The sequence below is a fragment of the Nicotiana tomentosiformis genome, chromosome 5, assembly GCF_000390325.3.
Source record: "Nicotiana tomentosiformis chromosome 5, ASM39032v3, whole genome shotgun sequence".
In the NCBI taxonomy this organism is placed as follows: domain Eukaryota; kingdom Viridiplantae; phylum Streptophyta; class Magnoliopsida; order Solanales; family Solanaceae; genus Nicotiana; species Nicotiana tomentosiformis.
The window spans coordinates 20642463-20670057 of NC_090816.1; the positions used below are offsets into that span (position 1 = coordinate 20642463).

Sequence of the window (27595 nt, forward strand, 5' to 3'; positions counted from 1 at the left end):
GAAATTACCTTTCCAAAATAAAATTTCCTTAGACGAATTTTAATTAATCTAACCCTAAAACAAATATAAAATACTAAATAAAGAAAAAAAAATACAACAGCGTAGATTTACTCACATTGCTCGAATCACTCTGTCGAAAAGATTATGCCATATTGCCATGTGATCGTCTTTTTATTATCTCCTTTATTTACTCCTTTCTTTTCTTCATCTTAGCTTTTGATTTGAATTTAAGTTATTCATAAAAAAATATATACTTGTTATGTAAATAAATCGAGGATAACAGATTTGTATTTTACTTTTTGTACACGGCTGAAACCGGGGCTACCACACACTCCGATTTTTCGGTGGGTCAAACGAAGCAAGGATATGACTATATGGGATCAGAATCGAAGCTCGGGACTCTCTATACCGAGGCCCGAATGGAGTGCTCGCCACCAAGCCTGATAAGACAAACACTACCCGAATCCAGAATAAGCTCCGAGACCTCGGAAAGCATGGCAACAGTTGCACACGACTAACAGAGGGTCGTGATATCCTCACCACACCGGATATCACGGCGCAGATCTCACCCAATACAGGTAGTGGATCAGTAATTGACGAGAAATGAGTATTTTTACCTTTTTTAGAATTGTACTAGGGATGAAACTCTCCTACTATATAAAGAGGAAGTTTTTTATTCAATATGACACATTGTAACACGCAAACCAAGAAATACAAACCTATTTCAAAGTTCTTATTTTGTCATTGTTCTTCATACGCAATTGGCTTCGAGTTAAGGGTTCGATCGAGGACATAGCTACTATTCAGCTTAAATTTGAGTCCGGCCGTAACATCACGATTGGTTCGGTTATTCACTCGTTAATCTAACATTCTTGACTATTTGTGTTGAATCAATCCACATATCCTTAAAATCACGTACAAATTCAATTGTTATCCGTTTTAAGGGTAAACAATTTGGCGCCCACCGTGGAGCTAAGGATAATAGTGGTGTTTTGATACAAATCTCCGTAACACGCCTTATTTTACACTTGTTCTTTAAAGTCTTAATTTCAGGTCAGTTTAGAAAATGTCAAATTCTCAGTCTGCCCACTTGAACGTCGACGTCGAGTCTGGCCATCATGGCGAAAACAACGATCTGATGCCAAGCAACTAGGTGCCTCATGCTGACCCCAACGAAGTCCCAGTTGCCGACCTAGTTGATGCTAACTCATAGGTGGCCATCGACGTCAACCTGCAAACTGATCCCAAAAATAGCGTCCGCGGAGGACCCCGACCAATGGCTTGAGAAGTGCCCGAAGGAGAAGGTGATGGGGTTAGCCTACGGTTAATCTTCAAAATATTGCAGGCTCAACAAGCAGCGATAACACAATTGCAAAATCAAAGCCACGCCCCCAACAGAGTTGAGCCTGAACCATCCCGGGAGAACATCCGAAGAAATGAGCAGATCACCGAGAGACAGGGTGAAGCTGGGTCCGGGGTCAGTCCCGAAGTAATGAGAATGCTTGAAGCATTAACGAAGCGGGCAGAATTAGGTGAAAAGAAAATTGAGGCCAACGACAAGAAGGTGGAAGCATACAATTCCAGGGTAGATCAAATTCCGGGAGCACCCCCGATATTGAAGAGGCCATATTCCAAGAAGTTTATCCGTAAGCCTTTTCCTTCAAGAGCGGCACCAAAACCGATCCCTAAGAGGTTTCGTATGCCCGACATTCCAAAATATAACGAAACCACAGACCCGAATGAGCATGTGACCTCATATACATGTGCAATCAAAGGAAATAACTTGGAAGATGATGAAATCCAGTCGGTGTTACTAAAGAAGTTCGGGGAAACTTTGTCCAAAGGAGAAACGATATGGTATCATAACTTACCCCCAAATTCCATTGACTCGTTTGCTATGCTTGTAGATACTTTCATGAAGGCCCATGCCGGGGCCATCAAGGTCGAGACCAGAAAATCGGACTTCTTCAAGGTTAAACAAAGAGACAACGAGATGCTTAGGGAATTCATATCGAGGTTCGAGATGGAACTGATGGACCTACCTCCGGTCGCGGATAATTGGGCCGTTCAGGCGTTTACCCAAGGACTTAACCCCCGAAACTCCTTGGCTTCACAGAAGCTAAAACAAAACTTTGTAGAGTATCCGACGGTAACTTGGGCCGACATCAACAACAGGTACCAATCAAAGATTAGGGTTGAGGACGATCAACTCAGAGCTCCTTCTGGATCTGTTTACCCCATCAGGGCCGACGATAAGTTTAAGAGGGTCGTCGATCATGAGTCTAGACCGGTCCAATATCGTTACCAACCATACAGCACGGACCGAAAGGGAAATGGTTCCGGGCGTTAGCCCACAAGGAACAAAAAAAAAGGCGATCGAGGGTCTAGTAGCCGAGGTCTGATGAGAAAAAATGGTTTCGACAGGCCGCTCGGGGGTAGAGAAGCACCAATATTGTCAGAATACAACTTCAACGTCGATGCGGCCAGCATCGTATCAGCCATCGGTCACATCAAGGAAATCGAGTGTCCCCGACCGTTGCAATCCGACCCGACCCAAATAAATCCTAATTTGATGTGTAAGAATCATAGCACTCAAGGCCACATGACCGAGAATTGCCGACAATTGAGAGAAGAAGTTTCCCGGTAGTTCAATAACGGGCACCTCCGAGAATTTCTAAGCGATTGAGCCAAAAATCACTTCAGGAACAAAGACGTCAACAAACAAGCCAAGCAAGAGGAGCCTCAACATTTCATCAACATGATCATTGGAGGGGTCGTTATCCCTCAAGGACCAATGATAAAGCGCGCTAAAGTATCTATCACAAGGGAAAACGCACCCGAGATTATGTCCCATAGGGAACCACTTCGTTCAGCGACGAGGATGTCGAAGGCATCGTACAACCATACAATTATGCGTTGGTAATATTCGTACTTATTAATAAATCTCGAGTTAAACATGTATTGATTGATCCATGTAGCTCGGCCAACATCATCAGATCGAGAGTCGTAGAGCAGTTGGACCTACAAGACCAAATAGTGCTGGCGGGCTTGGTGTTGAACGGATTTAACATGGCATGCGAAACCACTAAAGGGGAGATAACCCTACCAGTGAACACCGCCGGGACGATCCAAGAGACAAAATTCTACGTGATCGAAGGGGACATAAGGTACAACGCCCTATTCGGAAGGCCATGGGTTCATAACACGAGGGCGGTACCCTCAACCTTACACTAGGCGTTGAAGTTCCCTACGCCGGGAGGAATCAAGATGGTCTATGAAAAGCAGTCGACCGTAAAGGAAATGTTCGCAGTCGACAAGGTAATCCTGGTGCCCGCAGTTTTGACATCAAGGAACCCGGAGCCGACCAGAAAGGAAGAAATTAAATAAAAATCACATATGCCAGCCCTGACCGAACCGGAGGAGGGAGGTGTAGACGAGGACGATGATTACGAACTTCCAAGGTCGTTCATAGCTCCTGATGATACCGACGCAACCAAATCGACGGTTGAGGAGTTGGAGCAAGTCATATTGATCGAACATCTACCATAGCGAAAGGTATACCTGGGCACGGGGTTAACTCCCGAGCTCAAAAAAAAACTCATTGAATTTCTTAAAGCTTACATAGACTGTTTCGCTTGGTCCCACCTTGACATAATAGGGATCCCCCCGGAAGCGACCACTCATAAGCTGAGTTTAGACCCGAAGTTCCACCTGGTTAAATAGAAGAGGAGACCACAGTCCGAGGTCAAGCATGCATTCATCAAGGATGAGGTATCTAATCTCCTTAAAATAGGGTCTATTCGGGAAGTTAAATACCTGGACTGGTTAGCTAATGTAGTGGTAGTGTCTAAAAAAGGAAATAAGCTAAGAATGTGTGTAGATTACAAAGATCTGAACAAGGCATGCACTAAGGATTCTTTTCCTTTGCCTAACATCGATCGGATGATCGACACGATGGCCAGGCATGAGATACTCAGCTTTCTCGATGCCTATTTCGGGTATAACCAAATTCAGATGGACCCGGGCGATCAAGAAAAGACTTCTTTTATCACTAAATTCGGCACCTATTGTTATAATGTAATGCCATTCGGATTAAAGAACGTTGATGCCACCTATCAACGCCTAGTGAACCGGATGTTCGAAGAACATATAGGAAAATCAATGGAAGCTTATATTGACGACATGTTAGTCAAGTCCGTGCGAGCAGAGGACCATTTGAAACATTTGCAGGAAACCTTCGACATATTGAAGAAATATAATATGAAGCTGAACCCGGAGAAGTGCGCATTCGGGGTCGGATCGAGAAAATTCATCGAGTTCATGGTATCCAATCGAGGGATCGAGATCAATCCTGACAAAATTAAAGCAATAGAATACATCACCATAGTGGACAGCATCAAGGCCGTTCAGAGGCTGACCGGGCATATAGCTGCCATGGGCCAGTTTATATCGAGGTCCTCAGCCAAAAGCCATCGGTTCTTCTCACTGTTAAAGAAGAAGAATAACTTTTCATGGATCCCGAAATGCCAACAAGATTTAGAATAACTCAAACGGTACCTATTGATGAGTCTGCCCCTGGTCCACACTTCGAAAGTAGATGAACATTTGTACCTTTACTTGTGGCTTCCGAGATGGCGGTACGTGGAGTCTTAGTCTGGGAGGAGCAAGGTACGTAATTTCCTATTTACTATGTCAGTAGAACTCTAGGCGAGGCCGAAATAAGGTACCCCCACCTGGAAAAATTGGCACTCGCTTTGCTAAGTGCCTCCAGAAAGTAAAACCGTACTTTTAATGCCACCCCATTTGTGTTATAACCTCCTACCCACTGAGGAACATCATACACAAACCCGAACTCTCGGGCTGGTTAGCCAAATAGGACGTCGAAATCAGCGGGTACGATATCGATTATCGACCTCGAACCGCCATAAAATCTCAAATTTTGGCAAACTTCGTGGCCGACTTTACGCCGGACTTAATACCTGAAGTTGAAAGGGAATTATTCTAACCTCGGGGACTACATCAGGATTTTGGACCCTTTTTACGGATGGTGCCTCGAACGCAAAGGGGTCCGGGCTCGGCATCATGTTAAAACCACCTATGGGGAATGTAGTTAGGTAGTCAATTAGAACTGTGAAATTGAATAATAATGAGGCCGAGTATGAGGCCATAATTGCAGGTCTCGGATTGGCTAAAAGCCTTGGGGCCAAGGTGATCGAAGCTAAGTGTGCCTCCCTCCTCGTGGTAAACCAAGTCAATGGGACGTTCGAGGTTAAAAAGGAATGGATGCGAAGGTATTTAGACAAATTATAGGTAACGCTACATCAATTCAAGGAATGGACCCTGCAGCACGTGCCCGGAGATCAGAACAGCGAGGCCGATGCTCTGGCTAACTTGGGGTCGTTGATCGATGTCGATGAATTCAGTTTGGGAACAGTAGTACATCTCATGAAGTCGGTAATAGAAAAAGGCCACGTCTAAGTAGACTCGACGAGTTTAACTTGGGATTGGAGGAACAAATACATAGATTACTTGAAGACTGGGAAATTGCCCTCGCATCCCAAAGAATGCGCACCAAGGCTACCAGATTTAGTTTGGTAGAAGGGACATTGTTCAGGAGAACATTTGACGGCCCGCTAGCCAGATGTTTGGGGCCGGGAGATACCGAATACCCCTTGAGAGAAGTTCATGAAGGCACTTGCGGGAACCATTCGGGGGCAAAATCTTTGGTACAGAAATTAATCAGGGTCGGCTATTACTGGACCGAAATGGAGAAAGATGTGAAGGACTTTGTACGAAAATGCGACGAGTGCAAGAGAAACGCATCGATGATCCATCAACCAGGAGAGCTACTCCACTCGGTCTTGTCCCCGTGGCTATTTATGAAGTGAGGAATGGACATCGGCGGTCCCCTGCCGTGGGCACCCAATAAGGCTCAATTCATACTATTCATGACCGATTATTTTTCCAAATGGGCCGAAGCTCTAGCGTTCGAAAAAGTCCAGGAGAAAAAAGTCATTGACTTCATCTGGGACCACATAATATGTTGATTCGGGATACCGGCCAAGGTCGTTTGCGATAATGGGAAACAATTCATCAGTAGCAAGTTAAATAAGTTATTCGAAGATCACATAATTAAGAAGATACTATCAACACCTTACCACCCTAGTGGGAACGGACAGGCAGAATCAACAAACAAGACCATACTTCAAAACCTGAAAAAGAGGTTGATCGATGCCAAAGGGAAATGGAAGGACATTGTTCACGAGAACGTTCGAAATTTGATAGGATATTGTTCAGGAGAACGTTCGACGGCCCGCTAGCCAGACGTTTGGGGGCGGGAGATAACGAATACGCCTTGAGAGAAGTTCACGAAGGCACTTGCGGGAACCATTCGGGGGCAGAATCTTTGGTCAAGAAATTAATCAGGGCCGGCTATTACTGGACCGAAATGGAGAAAGATGCAAAGGACTTCGTACGAAAATGCGATGACTGCAAGAGACACGCACCGATGATCCATCAACCAGGAGAGATACTCCACTCGGTCTTGTCCCTGTGGCCATTTATGAAGTGGGAAATGGACATCATCGGTCCCCTGTCGTGGGCACCCAGTAAGGCTCAATTCATACTATTCATGACCGATTATTTTTCCAAATGGGTCGAAGCTCAAGCGTTCGAAAAAGTCCAGAAAGAAGTCATTGACTTCATCTGGGACCATATAATATGTTGATTCGGGATACCGGCCGAGGTCGTTTGCGATAATGGGAAATAATTCATCGGCAGCAAGGTAAATAAGTTATTCGAAGATCACAAGATTAAGAAGATACTATCAACACCTTACCACCCTAGTGGGAACGGACAAGCAGAATCAACAAACAAGACCATACTTCAAAACCTAAAAAAGAGGTTGATCAATGCTAAAGGAAAATGGAAGGAAATCCTGCCCGAAGTCCTGTGGGCATACCACACGACATCGAAGTCTAGTACCGGGGCCACCCCATTTTCGTTGGTCTGCGGGGACGAAGCCTTAATTCCACTCGAAGTGGGAGAACCGAGCCTCAGGTTCCACTATGCGACAAAAGAGTCAAACATCAAGGCCATGATCACGAGCCTGGAACTATTAGATGAAAGTCATGAGGCCGCCCTAGTCTGGTTGGCCATCCAGAAACAGAGAATAGAAAGATACTACAACTGAAGAGCCAACCTCTGGCACTTTAAGATCGGGGACTTGTGTTGAGGAAGGTAACATTACACACCCGGAACCCGAACGAGGGAAAGTTGGGACCAAATTGGGAAGCTCGAGAATTACCGACAAAGGCTCGTACAAACTCGAAGCAGGAAACGGTGTGCAACTACCGAACAACTGGAACGTGACACACTTAAAGCAGTACTGCTGCTAAGGTACGAACTCAAAATTACTCTTTAATCATGTTATGAATCGGACTAACATTTGCAGGTAAACGGCCAAGGATGGATGTGGCTATTAGGTCTGAAAACACGCGTTGCACTCGTTTTTCCTTGAACCGGATTTGTCCCAAAATGGGTTTTTTGGCAAGGTTTTTAACGAGGCAACAGTAAAATGTACTAACTTAGATTCGAAGACCGGTCTCAAATCGGAGTCAATGATGTTTCACTTCATATCAATAATATCTGAGCCCTCTCAAGCTCAACCTCTAATACTGGGGGCCATTACCCTCAGATTAAGATGTTAAGCAAGTAAAAATGAAAAACCTTGTATGCTAGAAGCTAATGCATGGTGGTTAGGATTCATTGCAAGGGCCAAATGGTCGTATGAACCGTGCTCACATAGTCCACTCTAGCCATGATACAAGTTTTTATGCGATTTTGATCATGTACTTTACACACTGAGAAATGAAAGAAAGTTGCGCCTTGCTATTATGCATTTTCTTGCTTCTTCAATTCTGGATCCTAAGAGCCCACGGGCTACCCCTACTCGGGGACTATCAAACCCAAGAGCTACCCCTACTCGGGGACTATCAAGCCCAAGAGCTACCCCTATTCGGGGACTGTCGCCCGAAGAAAGTTCGGACAAACTGGGTTATCGAATCACGGAGGCACCAAACACAAAAAGCTATGGCCCAAATACAAAAAGCTACGGCCACCCTAAAAACGGCTCGGAGAAGCCCGAAGCTCGTAATCAGAAAGTAAGGCCATTATATAACCTAGGCAAAAACACCGTCTAAAATCACTTAAGCATCTTGAGAACTTCCGGTCACATCGAGATTTCAAAGCCTCGAGCAAACAAAGTTGTATCGAAGTCGGGCTCCGTTCGAACCTCCGAAAAAGGAACGCCCCTCAACTAAATTTGATTCCATGCTAATACATCAAAAACATTACATGAATAGAAGTTATAAAAAGATTCTGGAAAAGTAAAGACACGATATTGCCAGAAAGGAAAATTTTCATATATATTTCGAAATATATTTACAAAGGCCCAATAAAAACGTCCTCAAAATAATATATATATATATATATATATATATATATATATATATATATATATATATATATATATATATATACATACATACATACATACATAAGGAAAAGCAAAAACTGAAAAGGTACTAAGGCATCTACGTTTGGTCTTCACCGGAGCCCGACTCATCACCGGAACCGTTGGAGTCTTCGACACCCTCAGGCTCGTAGAGCTCCTTTGCCTCGGCCTCGAGCTTTTTAGCTTCCTCAATCTCAGCTGACAAGTCGGAAACTCCGGCGTGGATCTCTTTGACGGTCTCTCTTCGAGATAGCCGCTTCACATAATTAGCCTTTGTCTTTAGGCAGGTCTCGGCTGCCTCCACATCGGCCTTGTATTTGGCCACCATTTCTTCGGCATCGGCGGAGGTTTGTGTCCAATTTTGACTTCATTGCCTCATATTCTCTACAAATGGCATCTCGCCCTGCGACAGTTGAGCTCAGTTATGCTCGGAGATCATCATTCAGCTGAGACCATTTGTTAGTTTCCTTTGCCACCCAGAGTTGGTTCTTAACCGATGCCATCTTCGCCTTCGCGGTTTCTTTCTCCGAAGCCAGCAGGTCCATTCTGCCTTTCCACCATTCGACCATGGCCTTGACCTCGTTCAACTCGGCTCGGAGCTGGTCGATCGGGTCGATCTTCTGTTGGACCTGCGAGGTTATATTGTTATTCACCACAACTAAATCCTCGTTCTTAGCTTCAAAGACATTTACCTTTTCAACCAGGTCGGCGTGTTCTTGCTTCAGGGTCAGAGTTTCCTTCTGAGCCTCGTCCAGCTCGGCCTGGAGGTCTTTGAGGGGGCCATGCTGTTGCTCACATGTCCTTCTTTCGACCTGCTCTTTGAGCTCAAACTCGAGTTGGCTGATTTCCAAGCAGAACTGGAGGAAGCTCTCATGGTTAAGCACTAAGGCCTGTAAAAAATGAAAACAGTAAGAGACGTCAAAACTTAAGTAAGTGGAATTCATAAGGGAGTGTAAAAGTGTTTATGTTTTACTCGGTTCAGCGCCTGCTGCGCCTTGTGGAAAAGTCTTGAAGTCCCCACCTCGTTCATCTTTGCCTGGTCCTCCTCGGTCAACAGGCATCGGAGGTAGATGGCTACTCCCACTGGAGCGGATAGAACCCAAGCATCCTCCGAAATCGTAAGAACGATTGTTCTCTTGCAGCCAGGGTCCACGCTCGGTGCGGGAAACTACTTCACCAGTTTTGGACTCGAACTTGGCCCGCCAGCTCCCGAGGGCACGTCCTTCTTCAGGATCTCTAGGAAGCCCGGCCCGAAAAAATCTTCCAATGTGAACATGTCTATGCCATCGAAGAAGGAGTGGATAGGGTCATCTGCACCCTGAACTCCTTCGATTGACTTTTCCTTACCCGTTTGGGCCTCTTCAAGCATGAACTCGGTATAGGAGGGCGTTTCAATGATATCGATCACATTGGTCGCCTCCTTCAGTACAGGAACGGTTTGGAGGTCACAGAATTCGTCTCCACTTCGGCCTCTCGAATATGAAGAGGATCGACCTCGTGGCTCGTTTCCTCGGTCGTCGCCTGCTCCCCGGTAGGGGTCGATCCATGGGCAACGAAGATATCATCTTCTTCGGGCTCATCCCTGAGCCGGTGAAGGAAGTCAGAGTCCGGTACCTTGGACTTAGTATTCTTCTTGGGCTTATGAGCCCGGGTAGTCGCCCTCTTTTTTATCTTTGCCTCAGGATCCGGGGAGCCCGAGGACTTTCTTTTCCTCTCCTTCTACCAAATAACAGCCCCAGGCTGCCCTGAAACGGAGGGATTGATGGGTAAGGACGCATCCCTGTCCCCATCCAGCGGCCTACGTTCGGTCAACTTAAGCAAACCTGCGAGGGAAAGGAGGAGAAGTCAGTATTATGTAAGTTTGAGGCGTAGTAATAACTATTCAGGGAAGAGACTTATCATGAGAACGGACCTCCCATCTACCCTTCGAAAGTTTGCACCACGCTCGCTCGTAGTATGACATCTGCTTGCAGATTTTTTCGATCCACTCCTTGAGCCGGGGACCACATTGGGAACCCAGACAATAACTGTACGACCATAAATATTGGCGATGAGAGAAAAAATAAAGGAAAATTAATACTTAAGGAAAGACTACACTTACGAGATACATTCCACTTCTCAAGGAATGGCAGAAACTCGGGAGGGATCAGATCTTCAGTTTTTACCCGAACAAAATGCCTCTGCCAACCTCAGTCTCGATCCTCGTCGATCCTCGAAAAGTGAGCCTTGTTGGCTTGGCGAACAAGCTTGATTAGTCCCCCTCGAAAATTTTAGGGACTGTACAGACGGAGTAGGTGGTCGACGGTGAACTGAGGAGATTCGGTGTTGTTCACAAAATGGCATAGGAGGATCACGATCCTCCAAAGGGACGGGTGGATTTGCTCAAGGCACACCTCGTATCTATTACAAAAAGGGTAGAACTACTGGGTCTACGGGCCCAATGTGAAGGGGTAAGTATAAACACTTAAATACCCGTCCATGTGGGTAGTAATATCATCCTTAGTCCCAGGGACAACCACGTCCTTGCCTTCCCATTTACAATCCTCTCGGACTATGGGAAAGGTATCTTCAGTAAGGAGCATATGTATCTACATGCTCCTTCACATCAGTCTTGTTTGGCGGAGGCCTTCTTGACCTTGAAGTCATCCCCGATTGAACAGCTCCCGGGTATAAAGCTTTTCACGGTGGGCTTTGGGGCCACCTCAAGAGCAGCCACCTCGGCATTTGTGGTCGGGTGGGAAGATGAAGGGGCAGCCTATTGAGGAACTGATTTGGAAGCTTTAGCCATCGTGATCTGGAAAGTATGAAGATTTGAAGGAAAAGTATGAAGGTTTGGAGAAACAAGTATGAAGGTTTGGAGAAAAGAGTATGAAGGTGGGATGAAGATCTGGTTAGAAATCTAAGAACAAATATGATGATTTTAAGATCAAAGATGAAGGTATGAAAATTTGAAAAAGTTTAGAGCCGCTAGAAAATTCGAAGGTAAAAGTTAGGATCGGAAAGTGAAAGAAGTATAAAAGGTCGAAGCTTTTATAGGGAAAAATATAAACAGTACGCGACGTTTCACATTCGAAGGCGACCAGCCGATGATCGACACATGTCCAAAGTCAGAACGACTCGATTGATTGGACGTTTCGGCTTATCCGTCATCTCGGTTGTAACGTATGAAGGAAGGAACTGAGGTTCATCTATCGTTTTGGCAAACCTACTCTTTGAGAAACGAGGGGACTATATGTATACGGGTGAAACCGGGGCTAACACACACCTCGATTTATCGGTGGGTCAAACGAAGAAAGGATATGACTACATGGGAACGGAATCGAAGCTGGGGACTTCCATTACTGAGACTCGAACGGAGTGCTCGCCACCGGACCTGATAAGACAACACTCCTTGAACCCAGAACAAGCTCTGAGACCTCGGAAAGCATGGCAACGGTTGCACACGACTAACAGAGGACCATGATATCCACACCCCCACCGAATATCACATCGCAGATTCGTCCGATGTAGGTAGCGGATCAGTAATTGACGAGAAAAGAGGATTTTTACCTTTTTTTAGAATTGTACTAGGGATGAAATTCTCCTACTATATAAAGAGAAAGTTTTTTATTCAATATGACACATTGTAACACGCAAACCAAGAAATACAAACTCACTTTTCTGCTTTTTAGCTATTTCAAAGTTCTTATTTTGTCGTTGTTCTTCATACACAATTGGCTTCGAGTTAAGGGTTCGATCGAGGACATAGCTACTGTTTAGCTTAAATTCGAGTCCGACTGTAACATCATGATTGGTTCTCTTATTCATTTCATTTTAAACTCATTTATTTAACATTCTTTAAATTCGAGTCCGACCGTAACATCATGATTGGTTCTCTTATTCATTTCATTTTAAACTCATTTATTTAACATTCTTTATTATTTGTGTTGAATCAGTTCACATATTCTTAAAACCGCGTGTAAATTTAATTGTTATCCGTTTTAAGGGTAAACACTTTTCATGTTACAATATTGTATTTATTGTGAAAGTTACTTCTTGTTGTACTAGTGGTTGTAGATTCGTGCTGAGCACAAGATAAATACAGTAAGATCAAAATATTTGTAGTTAAGTACTTATATCAGTTTGTCAAATAACTTAAAATTATTTACATTATAGTTGAAAACTAAAGAAAGAATTACAAGAAAATACACGTGATTGCACACCATAACAAAAAATAGCTTATATTTTTAAATTTTACCCGACCTAGTCCATATTGTACATATTTTGAAAGCACTAGCAAACTCAAAATTTGTGTTCTTACAATCATTGATTTTAAAAGCTACAGAGTTAAATCTGTGTTCTCACAACCATTGCTTTTACTCTCTCTTCTTTTCACATCTTCTACATATGCTTCAAGGGGCCATCCGCCATTATTGCTTCTCCCTCTGTATCCCCTGGTTGCAATGTAAGAAAATTGAAGAGTACAAGTCCACCATTGAAGGCCATTCAAAGCTTTGCTTTCGAAAACAGAATTTTTTTAGTTTGTTAGTTGTTTGGATTGGGTGTTGTTCCAATTGATTGAAAATATCAAAAGGAGTTCAAAATTTAAATTTGAAGTGTTTTGGAGTAGATTTGAGCAAGTTTTGGATTAAATTTCAGAAAAGATGCAAGGAAGAAGACGAAGTCAGTTTTTTGTATAATTATGTATAATAGTGTATATGAGTGTATAAACACATCTTATACACTATTATACACTTTTATACACCTTTATACAAGTGTCTGTAGACGAACTTCTACCACGATTTTCAGTTGCAATTCTTGTTCAAAACCAGTCCAAATCTCCATTAAATGACTTCAAAATTTATACACAACCTCCTTATACTATTTCTAACAAGTCTAAATAACACCCACTCCAAATTTCTCACAAAATCAAATTCGAAATTTAAACTCACATATTTAAGCTTGTTAAAAATCTAATTTTCATCACCCAAATGGATTTGGTTTGTTGAACTAATATTTGAGTCACAATTACTGATTCGAAAATTAACTTAAAAGCTTGAGCAATCTTTTTTTAAAATTAAATAGTAATTTTGAGAACATATTTGAGTTGAATGTTGAATCTTAGCCTATTATTTTTGGGCTAGTTGGTTGTAAATTGAAATATGGGCTATAAAATTGAAAAGTAGGGAGTCAAGTTGTTCTTTAAGTGAAATTTTTCCTTAATAATAATTCAGTAAACTTTAGTTTGGTCCCTAAGGGATTCTATCAAACATATAATCTTACTGTATTTATTTAATATTCATTAAAGCAAAACAAATCTAAAAGATGGAGAGTGATAACTAATCTACTCGTAGCTGGCCGTATTAAATAATATGCGAGAATTTATGTACTATTTTATGCGAGATAGAATGTAAAAGTAGAATGAATAGAGTTTAAAGAGTAAATTGCATGGACTTGAAGGAGATAAAAGATGCACTTTGCAATTAATATTGCTAATGCCTAACAATTCCAGAAATATCAAGAAAAGCATTCTGTAAACCATTGTTGACTAGAGAATTACTGGTTGCAGCCTTTCTTCCAACTTTTATACCAAAGTTTTCTCTAAGTGATTCATTGCTACTATATAAAAATAAACAATAACAAAAAGAAGCCTTTCTTGTTGTGATCGGCTAATGATCCATTTGATCACCTCTGAATCAAATATTAAAAAAAGAAGGTTCTCTACATATCTTACTGACATATAAATCTCTAACAAGACTAAAATAATATAGAAATTGTAAGAACAAAAATGATAGTACCTCTCTATTGCTAAGGTAGTTTGAAAATGTTTGATTTCTCACCAGAACTCTATGCTATTGAACAAATTTAACAGAAATTTTAAGAACTAAGAAGATAAGATTTATGTCTCTCTCTCTCTTCCAATCGCAACTATGGAATGTATTGGCTTCAATGTTGTTGATCATTCTTGCTCAACTCTTTGGCTGGTGCTTTAATATCTATTTTTCAGGATTTTAGTTTGTTTCTTGGTTGTCTTCTTCTCTGCTACATTTTCTACCAATAGGTCATCTGACTGTTATTTTATGAAACAAAATGTCAAAGACAGCTATGTAGATGCCTTGAAATTATGCTACTCTATCAATTTTGATTAATTATCAATCAACTCAAATACTCCAAATCTTCTTCACATAATCTTTGCCTTCAAGAATGCATTTCGTGCTTGATCAAAAACCAATAAGCTAAGCTATACTTTGTCGAATGAAAAGTCATCCACAGTATTGAAACAACTATATTGAGCACCACCAGCAACAAGAACTATAGTGCTGCGGCATCTCTATTCAAATTCATCTAATCTATCTACAAATCAAGCGTAACGCACTTAAATTTAAAAAACAACTCACCTGCTTTAAGCTGCTCGAGCTTGTCCTCCTCCCCAGCTTACGCTCCATAGTTTTCAATTCTCCACTTTAATTGTCTGTCCCTGGATAGATCAATGACATGTTTGCGCTCCTCTTATAACTTGTCAAGATGAAATGCAACTTTACATGACAATGTAAGTGTGAAGCTGCACTAACCTTCACTAAAAGAAAACCAGCCTATTCTACATTTATCTGAGAAAACATTTCCCTTAAATTGGAGGCCAAAGCACAGCGAAGGATTTCATTCCTAATGCAAATAAAGGAGCTCGAATGGAATGTGATTTCACATGAGGTTCTGTCTAAGCAGAGAGTTGAAGCATCATGAAAATTATTACCATAGAAGACAAAATTTATACATAAAAGAAAATCCAGAAAAAAACAGAGTTTCAGTTGGGAAACAAATGCATATGAAGATGATTAATATATCTAACTCAGATATTCTGTTATAATCATTTTCTTTTTGTCTATTCTCGATATTACCATGTCCTCTTCTTTTTGTGTTCGAACTCATCCCTCAGATTGTGCTGTTACCAATGAATATTTTATAGCAGGTGAAAGGTGGTACCTAAAGAACGTTAGGAGAAGCACAATGAAGCATCCAAAGTTCAGTCGAGTGTCATTTTCTTTTTCCATAGGTTCAGTAACACAGTAACTCCCTCCTGTAAAGTAGCTTTCTCAGCAACGTCATAATTCCACAGCTCACAGATGATGTATCCTCCACTTGGGTTATATACATTAATCTCAGTCAAAGCAGTTGTAACAGCTTTATACACTTCCTCACCGTAAGTTTTCTTCAAGCCTTTCAGTTTTTCATCTTCATCATCAATTACAGCCTGAAACAGCATTAACAGTACTTTTAATATGTAAAACTTCCAGTATAGAAAAGACTGGTGAATAGTAGATCCAGTGAAGTGTGTTTTGTTCATTCCGCTAATTGATTCTATTCAGAAAGTAACAAATGCATACAATCTACATTCTTGTGTATTCAAGCCTACGAATATATTCATATATATCTTTAAATCAACTATTACAACCTGATTCGCACAACCTAGACAAAAGCTACAAACTGGAGTCTAACAGCACTGGTTGGATAATCAGGCGATTCCTATTTGTCACAGAACCAGACAACCCCTGTTGACCACACAAAACTGAAAACACTAGGTAGAGATAAAATGCAGACAGTTCTGCAGCAAAGCTGTTTAGAATGTTAAAGTGTATTCATAGAAACCTGGATGCTAATTACATTAAATCTTCCTAAATCAATACCAATGACTGATTAACCTTTTCACATCAACAATAACAACAACAACCCAGTATAATCCCACTAGTGGGGTCTGGGGAGGGTAGTGTGTACGCAGACCTTACCCCTGCCCTGGGCTAGAGAGGCTGTTTCCGATAGACCCTCGGCTCCCTCCTTCCAAGAACTCCCCACCTTGCTCTTGGGGTGACTCGAACTCACAACCTCTTGGTCGGAAGTGGAGGGTGCTTACCACTAGAGCAACCCACTCTTGTCAACCTTTTCACATCAATGGTGCAATATAATCCATCTGTTATCAGTATTGAATCACAGGAAGGAGGAGGGCAGCCCGGTGCACTAAGCTCCCGCTATGTGCACAGATTAATATTGAATCACAGATTTTTGACAAATTGGTATGCACAATTTCCAACAATTTCCAATAGTAGCCTATATATTTATGCCACCGTTGAGGGAAAAAGAAACTAAAAATCAAGTTTCAAACAGACTGCAACAGAAGCAAGAGAAGACACACAGCATACTCCAGCTATGCAGTGTCTACAAAATAGGTCACATTACACTGGTCAAGTAAATCCAATAAATTATCACAAATGATCAGCATTCCAACGTATACATCTGTGGTAGAAACTAAAACAAATGGAAGCCAATCCATTTCTTGTCTTCGTACTTAGTAAAAGACTCGACGCCATGAACCAGAAGAAAAGCATACCTGATGTTTCCCATTTATGGAAATGACTTTAATGGGATGCCATTCAGGGTCTCTAAGGTACTCCTCCCACAACGAGCACAACTCAGAAGCTATCTCCTCTGCTTCTACCTCATTATATCTCCTCTTCATTGCTTCAAGAAACGGTCTGCTGTCGAGCTCTCCCATCCTCTTAACACCAATAGGACCATTTCTAGGTAATTCTTTCAAGCCCTATTGAGAAATTAAATTGTCAGTTCCTCAAATCTTGTTTATCAAATGCTGAAGCCACCCAAACTCCTCAACCCCCAAAAAGAGATTTTGAACCAGAAAGAAAAACAAAAACTGAAGAAAAAAGGAACAAAAAAAATTCAATTTACTACCCTGTCAAAGATTAAAAAGTAGATCTTTAAACCATTTTGGGCTAGTGGTATAATCAGCATGTATCATCAGGTAGACCGAGGAGCTCACCCCCCCACCCAAATCCTCAAAAGCACGCTACAATATGCTATTAACAGTCTTCTTCTTTTTTAATAAATATGAATATAATTGCTATAGATAGACACTATCAACAATGTATAATGAAACCAGATTATTTGACATACATTAACCAATTCTTTAAGTGCTTCCTGCAGCTCATCATTGCTCTTTCGTTCCTTCACAATCAAGGTTTGGTTCAAAGCCACTAAATCTTCATATTTTTCTTCCTTTTCTCTTAAATCTTTAAGCAGTGTGTCAACTTTTTGCAGAACTTCCTGATTGGCCTCTTCTTCAATCTGCTTCATAGTCACTCGCAATCGCTCCACTTCTATTTCTCCTGCTTGTTTCGTGACAAGTTGTTTCTCAAGCTTAATAATTCTCTTATGGAGTTCCTCCTTTTGTTTCTTCAGACAGCAAAATGGCACCTTAGTGATTTTTTATATATCATGGGAACTTAACAATCAAGATAATGTCAGTAACAAGCAAAAGAGGAACCTGAAAACCAGACCTTCAGTTCTTCTGCCATTTTCGGTACTTTTTCATCAACATTCCGTTGCTCTTCAATCGCAGCACTAAGGGAGGTTTTTAGGATAGCATTCTGGAGGAACAACAATAAGACTTCATGATAACTATTTTCAATTCAACTAAAGGTAGGCACGTAAGGGTGCTTGGTTCCTTAGGTGACGCTCCAAAAAATTCCATCACAGGTGCTTCTCTAGAAAGCATTTTTTTCAATTAAGATGCAAATAAACAAAGAAAAGCATACATGAAAGAACAGTGCCCGCCTATTACTCTTAGAGTACGAGAAGTGGAAAGTAGAAAATAAAGAAAAAGATTGCGAAGAAAATGACCTAGTTTGCAGTGTATATTTGAACATTCAAACAATTGGTATAACCATGCATGCATTGGTTCTAACTCCATGCTGTGAACAATAACTAGAATATTTCGAGAAAGTTTCAACTAGCACATCCATGTCTATGAGATCAAGCCATCACCTAAGTTTTCAGCCTTCGTGTAAAACTTAATGCTTATTATGGTTTGACAAGGAAAGAAGGTCATGTACTCTTCTGTCCCCTTTAATTTTTGCAAATGATAGATCAAACTAAAATCAGATTCAGCATAGAAACAGTTAAGCAAGTAGCAGTATACCTGTTCAAGATCTTCGGACATTTTTTTCCTATCACTTTCATTTTGGGCCTCACGTTTCTGCAATTCTGTATGTCGGAGTTCAAGCTCCTTTTTTTGAGTTTCCAATTGTAATTTTAACTTTTCATGATTAATAAATGTCTGCTGGAAATGATCGCGTGAACTTGACTGGATCTTTTTTATTTCTAATCATACAAACAAGCATGTTAGGCCATCAAATACACAATATCCTGAGTTCCTAATAGGACGCATATGCAATCACAAACCTTCATTGTATGATTGACGAAGTTTAGCATTCACCACAATCAACTGTTCGACAGACTGGGAAGTCTCCTTATATTTGTCCTCTATCATCTTTAAGTTCAACTTCTTGATTTCAATGGCATTGGTCAAACTAGAAACAAGCTTACGAGTCTTCCGAGATTCTTCTTCCATGATATTAGGAAGGGTTCTAAGGTCTCCAAATTTCTGGAGCTTTTCACCAACAACATTAGTAGCCTGATAATCATCAGCTCGAGCTATCCAAGCATAAAGATCAGACTTTTTGCCATTACTGACTTCCCAATCCTTCTTACCATGATAATCGGCCTCATAGGCCTTCTCAAATAATATGGCATTACTGAACCCAGACCAATCTTTCTTGAATTCAACAAGAGCAATTCCAGAATGGCCTAGGTCATTCCATAGAGTGCGCACTCGTGTTGGATTGAAACCTCTCCTTATCAACTGATCCTTCAGATTGGAACCACTTTCTCCTACATAGCGTCCATCCTTAAATTCAGTGGGAAGATTCACAACAACTGCAATCCACGGCCATACAAACATCTCAGCACGGTCATAATCTAAAAGAGTATCAACCTGAGGATCACCTAGAGTATCAGGTTTTGATGGACTGGCAGCAAGTGCTACATCATTTTCGAAGTACTTGGCCAATGTAAGATGGTTAGCTTTATCTATTGCAGTTCGCTTGTTGGAGCTACAGCTTCCAACTTCCCTCACATGGAACATGAGATCCTTATACATAAATTCTCGCTTTCTTTTCTTTGGACAATAGGCAAAAGTGTAAGCCACAGCTGGTATGTTCAACGAGTAATTTCCACTCTTCAACTTTTCATAAGGTATTGATGAACTAGCACTGCCTGCTACATCACTTGCCAAGTACTTGGCCAATGCAAGATGGTTAGCCTTATCTCTTGCAGTTCGCTTCTTAGAGTTACAGCTTCCTACTCCACCAGCATGCTGCAAGAGATCCTTATATGAAAAATCTTTGTTTCTAGTCTCTGGACAATAGGGGCAAGCAAAAGCGACATCTGAATTGTTAAAAGAGTGATTACTCTTCATTTTTTCATAAGATATTGATGTACTGGGAGCACTTGCTACATCATTTTCCAAATATGTGGCAAAATTTTGCAAGTGCTTGGCCAAGGCAAGATGGTTGGCCTTATCTCTTGCCGTTCGTTTCTTAGAGTCACAGCTTCCTACTCCTACTGCATGCTGCAAGAGATCTTTGTACGAAAAATCTCTGTTTCTTGTATCTGAACAATAGGCACAAGCAAAAGTCCTTTCTGATATGTTAAAAGATTGTTTCCCGCTCTCCAACTCTTCATAAGCTTTCAATGGACCTGCTACATCACTATCCAAGTGCTTGACCAATGGAAGATGGTTGGCACTATCTCTTGCAGTTCGCTTCTTAGAGTTACCATTTCTTACTCCACTCGCATGCTGCAAGAGATCCTTGTATAAAAATTCTCTGTTTCTCCTCTCTGGACAATAGGCACGAGCAAAAGCCATATCTGGTATCTTAAGAGAGTGATTTCCAGTCTTCATCTCCTCATAAGATTTTGATGGACCAGCTGCACCTGCTAAATCATTTTCCATGGACTTGGCCAATGCAAGATGGTTGGCCTTATCACTTGCTGTTCGCGTTATAGAGTTACAGTTTCCCACTGAATATACATGCTGAAAGAGATCTTTGTACGAAAAATCTCTGTTTCTTGTCTCTGGACAGTAGGGGCAAGCAAAAGTCATATTTGATAGCTTAAAAGAGTGATTTACATTCCTCGACTCTTCATAAGATTTTGATGAACTGGCAGAACCGGCTACATCTTTTTCCAAGCGCTTGGCTAATGCAAGATGGTTCACCTTATCTCTTGCAGTTCGCTTCAAAGAGTTAGAGCTTCCTATTCCATTTGCATGCTGCAAGAGATCCTTATAAGAAAAAACTCTTTCTCTTGTCTCCGGACAATAGGGACAAGCAAAAGCCATATTTGATATCTTAGGAGAGTGATTTCCACTCCTCGAGTCTTCATAATATTTTGCTGAACTGGCAGAACCTGCTACATTATTTTCCAAGCGCTTGGCTAATGCAAGATGGTTCGCCGTATCTCTTGCAGTTCGCTTCGTAGAGTTTGAGCTTCCTATTCCATTTGCATGTTGCAACAGATCCTTATAAGAAAAACCTCTTTTTCTTGTCTCTGGACAATAGGGGCAAGCAAAAACTACATCTGATTTCCTAAAAGAGTGATTTCCACTGTTCAACTCTTTATTAGATTTTGATGGAATAGCAGCACCTGCTACATCATTTTCTAAATACTTGGCCAATGCAAGATGGTTGGCCCTATCTCTTGCAGTTCGTATCTTAGACTTTCCTATTCCACTTGCATGCTGCAAGAGATCTTCATAGAAAAGGTGCCGCCCGCTTTTCTCTTGACAATAGGGACAAGTGTAAGCCACATCTGATATCTTAAAAGATTGATTTCCACACCTCAACTCTTCATATGATTTTTCTTTATAGTCTTCAATCTCTGATTCAGTTATATCAGCATCTTCTCCATAACAATGCTCCATTCACCAATCCTTCTTGCTAGATTTGAACTTATGAGAATGGCACCTAGATATCAAAAGGCATAGCTCATCAATTGTCAGTCAAAACCAGAATCATTAACATACTTAATAAGAGAATTTTCAATTAAGTATGATTTCAACCCCAAAAGCAACAGTCTGACTGAGAAGATCCGAATTAACCACAATATATACATGTACACACAGAGCGAGTGTGTGTGTGTGTGTGTGTGTGTGTGTGTGTGAGAGAGAGAGAGAGAGAGAGAGAGAGAGAGAGAGAGAGAACCATCAATGATCATTGACAAAAGGAAGCATTAACAATGCATTTCTTGTGTTAGTTAACAAGTGACTATAGCATTCAATTTCTCATGTCTGCTAATTGTTTATTCTGAAATTTTCATCTTGACGATTGGTAATGGATGGCTCATTGATAGGAGAACAAGAAGCTATAACTCAGTTAGAAAGCATGTGACAACAAGACCATGAGCCTGCACTTTCCTATGCAGCACTTCTCAATTCTCATCACTGCCACTAGTGCTGAAAACCAATAACCTTAACTGTAGCTGTACCGTGTAATGATCACAGGCATTATTCTTTCAAAAACAAATTAATTAGGTGCCCTTTAGGGGTTTCTACCATACATATCCATGCGGCAACCTAAAATTTAACAGTGAGCTCTTGTAGTTGTGGATAGGACCAAGACATTGTGCAAACACATATTGTTATGGGATGTTCTCGTTTCCCATATAAATCTTTTCCCCCAAAAAAGTATTTTATCAACTTTGGTTACTACAAATGTAAAAAAATCCTATGAGTAATGCTATGGAAGTGAATTAAACCAACTAATCTATGACAAGACTCAAATAAGACTAGTTAAATTGGGCGATAGCCTCGTAATACCACATACTACACCTCAATCCCAAGCTAATCAGTGCCGTCGGTATGAATTCTCATTGTCCATGTCGCTCCATTTAAACCCGTCCCAAACCAATATGTAAAATTTAGGTTATGTAACATAGGGGAGGATTTTCTTAAGCTGAGGGTTTATTGGAAACAGTCTCTCTGCCCTCTCAGGGTAGGATTAAGGCTGCGTACATACTACCCTCCCCAGAACCCACTTGTGGGAATCCACTAGGTTGTTGTTGTTGTAACACTAGGGAGGATGTAGAGCACATATTATGGGATCATTTCTAACCCAGTAGCTTTGACTCAGACTTGGTATATATGTTAAAAGTTCATTAAATAAATACAAATAATATATTTCGAACCCAACAAATCAAATGAAATATGGTAGAATCCCGATCTCGAACTCTTAAAGTTCAAATTTCGTGTCCGCCTCTGATGTAACACTAAAAATTCTTTACATTTTCTACTGGCATATAAATCTCTAACAAGACTACAACATGGAAAAGAAAATGGAGCATATGGAAGCTATATTTTACTATGCAAGGAAGTGAAACACAATGAAGCAATAATTATCCAATTTAACTGACTTTCCTCAATTTACTGAGCACATATTAAACATAATGAAGCATGATGTTATTAATCAATTTCCTTATCTTTCCTCAGTTAATTAAGCACCTATTAAAAATATTAACAAAATCCATCCTATTCATACATATTAGAGTTAAATTGGATAGATCAGCAGTAATTCTCAGGTACATTACAACTAAAAACTTGAAAACTCACAAAACGAGCTGAAAGAAAATAGATACCTCTTTGTCCATTGACTTGATTGAATTTTCCCACTAAGCTTCAATGGGCAAAAAAGTTACAGAGCAAATTTTCTTGAAAAAAGAAAAAAAAGGAACTGGAATCAAACGAATTTGTGGTAAATAGAATTAAAAGGGGAGTAATTGAGCAATTGAAATGGGTTTGATGAGCAGAGATGAGCTGTAGACGAAAATGGGAAACATGCAGTGGACACAACATATAAGCAGTGGGTACAACTGCTGACTGCTGTCTCAGTATGAATATATATACTGTATTATATATACTTCGAAAAAAAAAAACTTACTTCGTCCTTTTCAAATCTAGTTTTAGGAGAATAAATTAAGACTAATACTCCCTCCACTTTAATTGATTTTTTGTTATTTTAATACATTAAAAAAATTATCTTTTAGAAATAATACATAATAAAATTAACCGTATTAACATTAATTTATTCATTAAAATTATAACAAATACTTCTAGGCTCTTTACGTGCTATTTGTACAGCATGCCTCTTTACAATTTTAAAATTAAGAAAATGATCTTTTTAGATCTCTTGTGTGTAAAAAAAAAACTTTCATATTTAAAAAAAGAGGTAGGGTCATAAAACTAAAAATTAGTTTGTAAAAAGCCACAAAACCAATTGGCTCGCTCTTTACTCCAAGGGCAACTTCGAAAAAAAGAAGTTAAATTCTTCTTAATATATGAACAAATTACTTCCTCTTGTCAATTTTAATTAAAAAAAAATTACGGTCCATAATATTTCATTTTTTCAGATATCATCAAGGAATTAACTTCTTTTTTTCTAAGTTAGCTTTTGGAGTAAAGAGTCTATGAGTATTTGTTGTACTTCCAATGAATAAATTAAGTTCAATATGATCAATTTTATTGTTAATTAATGATAAAAGGTGAATTCCTTAATATGTGTAAAACAATCAAAAAAATCAATTAAAGTGGATCGAATTGAGTAAATATTATAAACCGCAAAAAAGACAAAAAAATTAATTAAAGTGGCGACCACTAAAAAATTAATTAAAGTCAACCAGAGGAAGTAACTAATAAGTGTACTTTAGAATTTCTTGGCATTAATTACTTTTCTACCCTTACTATTATAATAAATTATATTATCATTAATTACATATAAGGATAATTTAAAGAGGATTGGAGGGCGTCTTTTGTAGGTTCAGAAAAATCCAGAATTTTCTAGCATGAATTAAAAATAAATATAAATAGAATAAAATATAGTGCAACATTTTAAAACGCACATCTCTTATCAAATTCTAAAGATCTTAAATACGTTTGTTGGTTGCTCACTAGTCCATTGGTGGAATAGTAATTGAAGGGAATTGGAAGTTGTGAAGAGTAATTTTCAGATTTGTTTTCCGAGGTCATTGTATTTATTAGGAGTAGAAAAGTAGAAATTCTCACTAACCTTGTCGTTTATTGAGTTTTTAAACGAAAAGCTATACCCAATTAATTGCATTTCAACGGTCTTTTAATCCAATTCTAACTTGTGTAGTTTCTTCCTAAGTAATTACTACTCTCTCTCGTTTTATATGACTCCTTTTGCCTTTTTAATTTGTTCTAGAAAAGATACTTTTCCATATTTGAATGTTTAATTTTAATGTTCATTTTATACTTAATTACATATTCTTATAAGAAAGAATTACCACAAATACAGCTGACTCTATATTATAACCAAAAGAGATGCACATTTCTAAGTCTTACCCGACCTAGCTTATAGTATACTTATAATACCCCTACGGGGTTATTGTTGGGAATAAACCCCTACAGAAATAATCTTCACAGTAATAAAAGCGGAATAATAACGTAGCACCGAGATACGGTAATTAACAAGAATAAAAGAGTGACGACGACACCAAGATTTTTACGTGTAAAACCCTTTTGAATAAGGGAAAAAACCACGGCCCCTAGACGAGCAACTGATATCACTATAGCAAGGAATTTTACACTTTGTAAGTCCGAGTAAAATACTCCAAAGATCACTACAACACTCAAAAGAAATAACTCTCTTTTGATATTCCCACCTTACTACAATATCATTCACTCTCTATTTTTCTCACATACTATTTTCTTATACCTTGTCTGTGAAACCTCGCTCTTTCTTTCTCGCTTTGTCGGTGTGTAGAAATGAGAGCCGAAGCTCTCCTTTTATAGCTGAAACCTCACTCTCTAAAGCCTACTATATTTAACAATTTGCACACACTTTTTCTTCTTTTTCTTCAATGTTGATAATTCAACAAAGTTGGCTACCAAACCAAAGAAATTCAATAAAGTTGGCTACCAAACCAAAGAAATTCTCAGCCAAATATTTTCCTTAAGCACATGCATATTACTTTGGCTTTTGAATGAGATAGACCTCATCAATCTCCCCATCCAGTCTCATTCATCTAGAGGAGGTAGCATTGTCTTCTAGTTTGAGTGCATGCCGACAAGTTATTTGCATAGCTCGAACTTGTCTCTTGGTACTATCTTCGTCAACATATCTGCGGGATTCTCACTTGTAGAAATTTTCAAGACTTTTAGAGATTAATTCTCTACCATTTCTCGAATTCAATGATATCTCACGTCGATGTGTTTGGTCCTTACATGGTACATGGAGTTCTTGCTAAGTTTTGTTGCACTTTGACTGTCACAACAGACGACATGCTCCTTCTTATGCAATCCAAGCTCTTGAAGGAACTGTTTTAACCATATCATCTCCTTGCCAGCTTCAGTAGCGGCAATATACTCCACTTCAGTTGTAGAGAGTGTGACACACTTCTGCAACCTCGACTGCCATAATATAGCTTACCCTGAAAATGTAAACAAATATACAGTAGTGGATCTTCTGTTATCAATGTCACCTGCCATATCAGCATTTGTATAGCCCTTTAAGATTGGATGAGATCCTCCAAAGCATAAACAATCTCCACTAGTACCTCTCAAGTACCTGAGTATCCACTTGACTGCTTCGTAGTGTTCTTTTCTAGGATTTTCAAGAAACCTGCTGACAACACCAATTGCATGAGCAATATCAGGTCTGGTGCAAACCATTGCATACATCAAGCTTCCGACTGTTGAAGAATAAGGAACTTTAGCCATGTTCCCTTTCTCCTCCATTGTTGTAGGACACATCTTCTTGCTCAACTTTAGATGACTAGAAAGAGGTGTGCTGACTCGCTTAGCATTCTTCATTGTTGAAGCGTTCCAATACACGTTCAATGAATTAATTTACTTCTCTTGAGACAATCATAACTTTCTGCTTGTTCGCTCTCGAACTATCTTCATACCCAGAATTTGTTGTGACAGGCCTAAGTCTTTCATATCAAATGACTTGGACAAATCTCCTTTTAACTTTGCGATCAGCCCCTTATTTTTTCCTACAATTAACATGTCATCCACATACAACAACAAAATAATAAAGTTGTTGTCAAAAAAATCTTTTGAAGTATACACATGGATCAGAATATGTCTTTGTGTAAGTTTGACTTTTCATGAATGAGTCAAACTTCTTGTACCACTACCTTGGTGCATGTTTCAACCCATAAAGACTCTTATTCAGTTTGTACACTATGTGTTTCCTTTCAGCTACTTCATATCCTTCTGGCTGCTCCATATAGATCTCCTTTTCCAAATCTCCGTGAAAAATGCAATTTTCACGTCCAACTGCTCCGCTTCAAGATCTAGGCTAGCTGTTAAGCTCAAGATTGTTCGAAGAGAAGTCATTTTGACAACATGTGAGAAAATTTCGTCAAAATCAATACCTTTCTTCTGCTCGAAGCCTTTTATCACCGATAGAGCTTTGTATCTGACCAGCTTGCCATTTTTATCTTTCTTGAGTTTAAAGACTCATTTGCATTTGAGTGGTCTTTTACCCTTTGAAAGTTCAACCAGCTTGTACGTGCCATTTTTTTGTATAGATTATATCTCTTCTTGCATGGCTTTCATCCACTTGTTCTTTTCTGGATGGGACAATACATCCTTAAGACTTTCTGGCTCCCTTTCATCACTGATGAGGACATACTCAGTAGAAGGGTACCTACATGACTCTACCCTTGGCCTCTCTGATCTCCTCAGAGGTTGAGGTTATTCTTCTTCCTAGGTGGGGTGCTCCACTTGCTCGACACCATCATCAAGTTGCTCCTCTTTCTCAATAACCTCATCAGGTTGCTCCCTCTGCTTGGCAACCTCGTTGGTTATACTTTCTGCACTTGTGGGATTGTTATAAGTAGAAGGAATAGTAACAAGGTTAGGAATTATACCATTCTTAGCCTTCTTTGGCATATCATCGGCAGTTCCAGCTTCACTTTCTCGGAAGACTACATCTCTGCTTCTGGTGACCCTCTTCTTTACAGGATTCCACAATATGTATCTGAACTCTTCATCTCCATATTCGATGATTATGCAGGGAACAAATTTATCATCCAACTTTGTTCTCTGCTCCTTTGGTACATGTGCAGAAGCTCTGTAACTGAACATGTTAGATGCAAGTAGGACACCTCCTTGTTGGTCCAAACTCTCTCTGGGATGTCAAAGGCTAACAGAACTGATGGACTCCTATTGAT

The 27595-nt window shown here is 40.0% G+C and overlaps 2 protein-coding genes across 15 annotated transcripts; one reads left to right on the forward strand and one right to left on the reverse strand.

Moving 5' to 3' along the window:
• Nucleotides 1-1492: 1492 nt before the first annotated feature.
• On the forward strand, nucleotides 1493-2350 carry LOC138892002 (uncharacterized). The gene has a single exon (XM_070175694.1). The coding sequence runs from the start codon at nucleotides 1493-1495 to the stop codon at nucleotides 2348-2350; it is 858 nt and encodes a 285-aa protein (XP_070031795.1).
• Nucleotides 2351-12719: 10369 nt separating this feature from the next.
• Nucleotides 12720-23280, reverse strand: LOC104104271 (protein INVOLVED IN DE NOVO 2-like). 14 transcript variants are annotated; one of them, XR_001970817.3, is made up of 11 exons: nucleotides 23033-23279; nucleotides 18743-21366; nucleotides 18480-18661; nucleotides 17839-17928; nucleotides 17456-17734; nucleotides 16875-17084; nucleotides 15692-15743; nucleotides 15476-15569; nucleotides 15067-15205; nucleotides 14893-14972; nucleotides 13961-14564 (listed from the first exon to the last, which is right to left on the reverse strand). XR_001970817.3 is itself a non-coding variant. In XM_009612312.4 (10 exons), exons 2-9 carry the CDS (start codon nucleotides 21321-21323, stop codon nucleotides 14930-14932), a joined length of 3531 nt encoding a protein of 1176 aa, XP_009610607.1. In that variant the 5' UTR covers nucleotides 21324-21366; nucleotides 23033-23279; the 3' UTR covers nucleotides 12720-12948; nucleotides 14893-14929. The 14 variants fall into 14 exon arrangements, 10 of the variants coding, with proteins under 10 accessions (XP_009610607.1, XP_009610606.1, XP_009610603.1 ...); XM_009612312.4 differs by lacking the exons at nucleotides 13961-14564; nucleotides 15067-15205 and adding an exon at nucleotides 12720-12948; XM_009612311.4 differs by lacking the exon at nucleotides 15067-15205.
• Nucleotides 23281-27595: the final 4315 nt, after the last annotated feature.

Coding starts and splice junctions, on each gene's coding strand:
- LOC104104271 (XM_009612308.4), bottom strand. CDS start 21,323: ATGGAGCATTGTTATGGAGAAGATGCTGATATAACTGAATCAGAGATT. Junction 18,662..18,742: donor TCGTCAATCATACAATGAAG/GTTTGTGATTGC, acceptor TTGTATGATTAG/AAATAAAAAAGATCCAGTCA. Junction 17,929..18,479: donor TGTCCGAAGATCTTGAACAG/GTATACTGCTAC, acceptor TTGTTCCTCCAG/AATGCTATCCTAAAAACCTC.
- LOC138892002 (XM_070175694.1), top strand. CDS start 1,493: ATGAGAATGCTTGAAGCATTAACGAAGCGGGCAGAATTAGGTGAAAAG.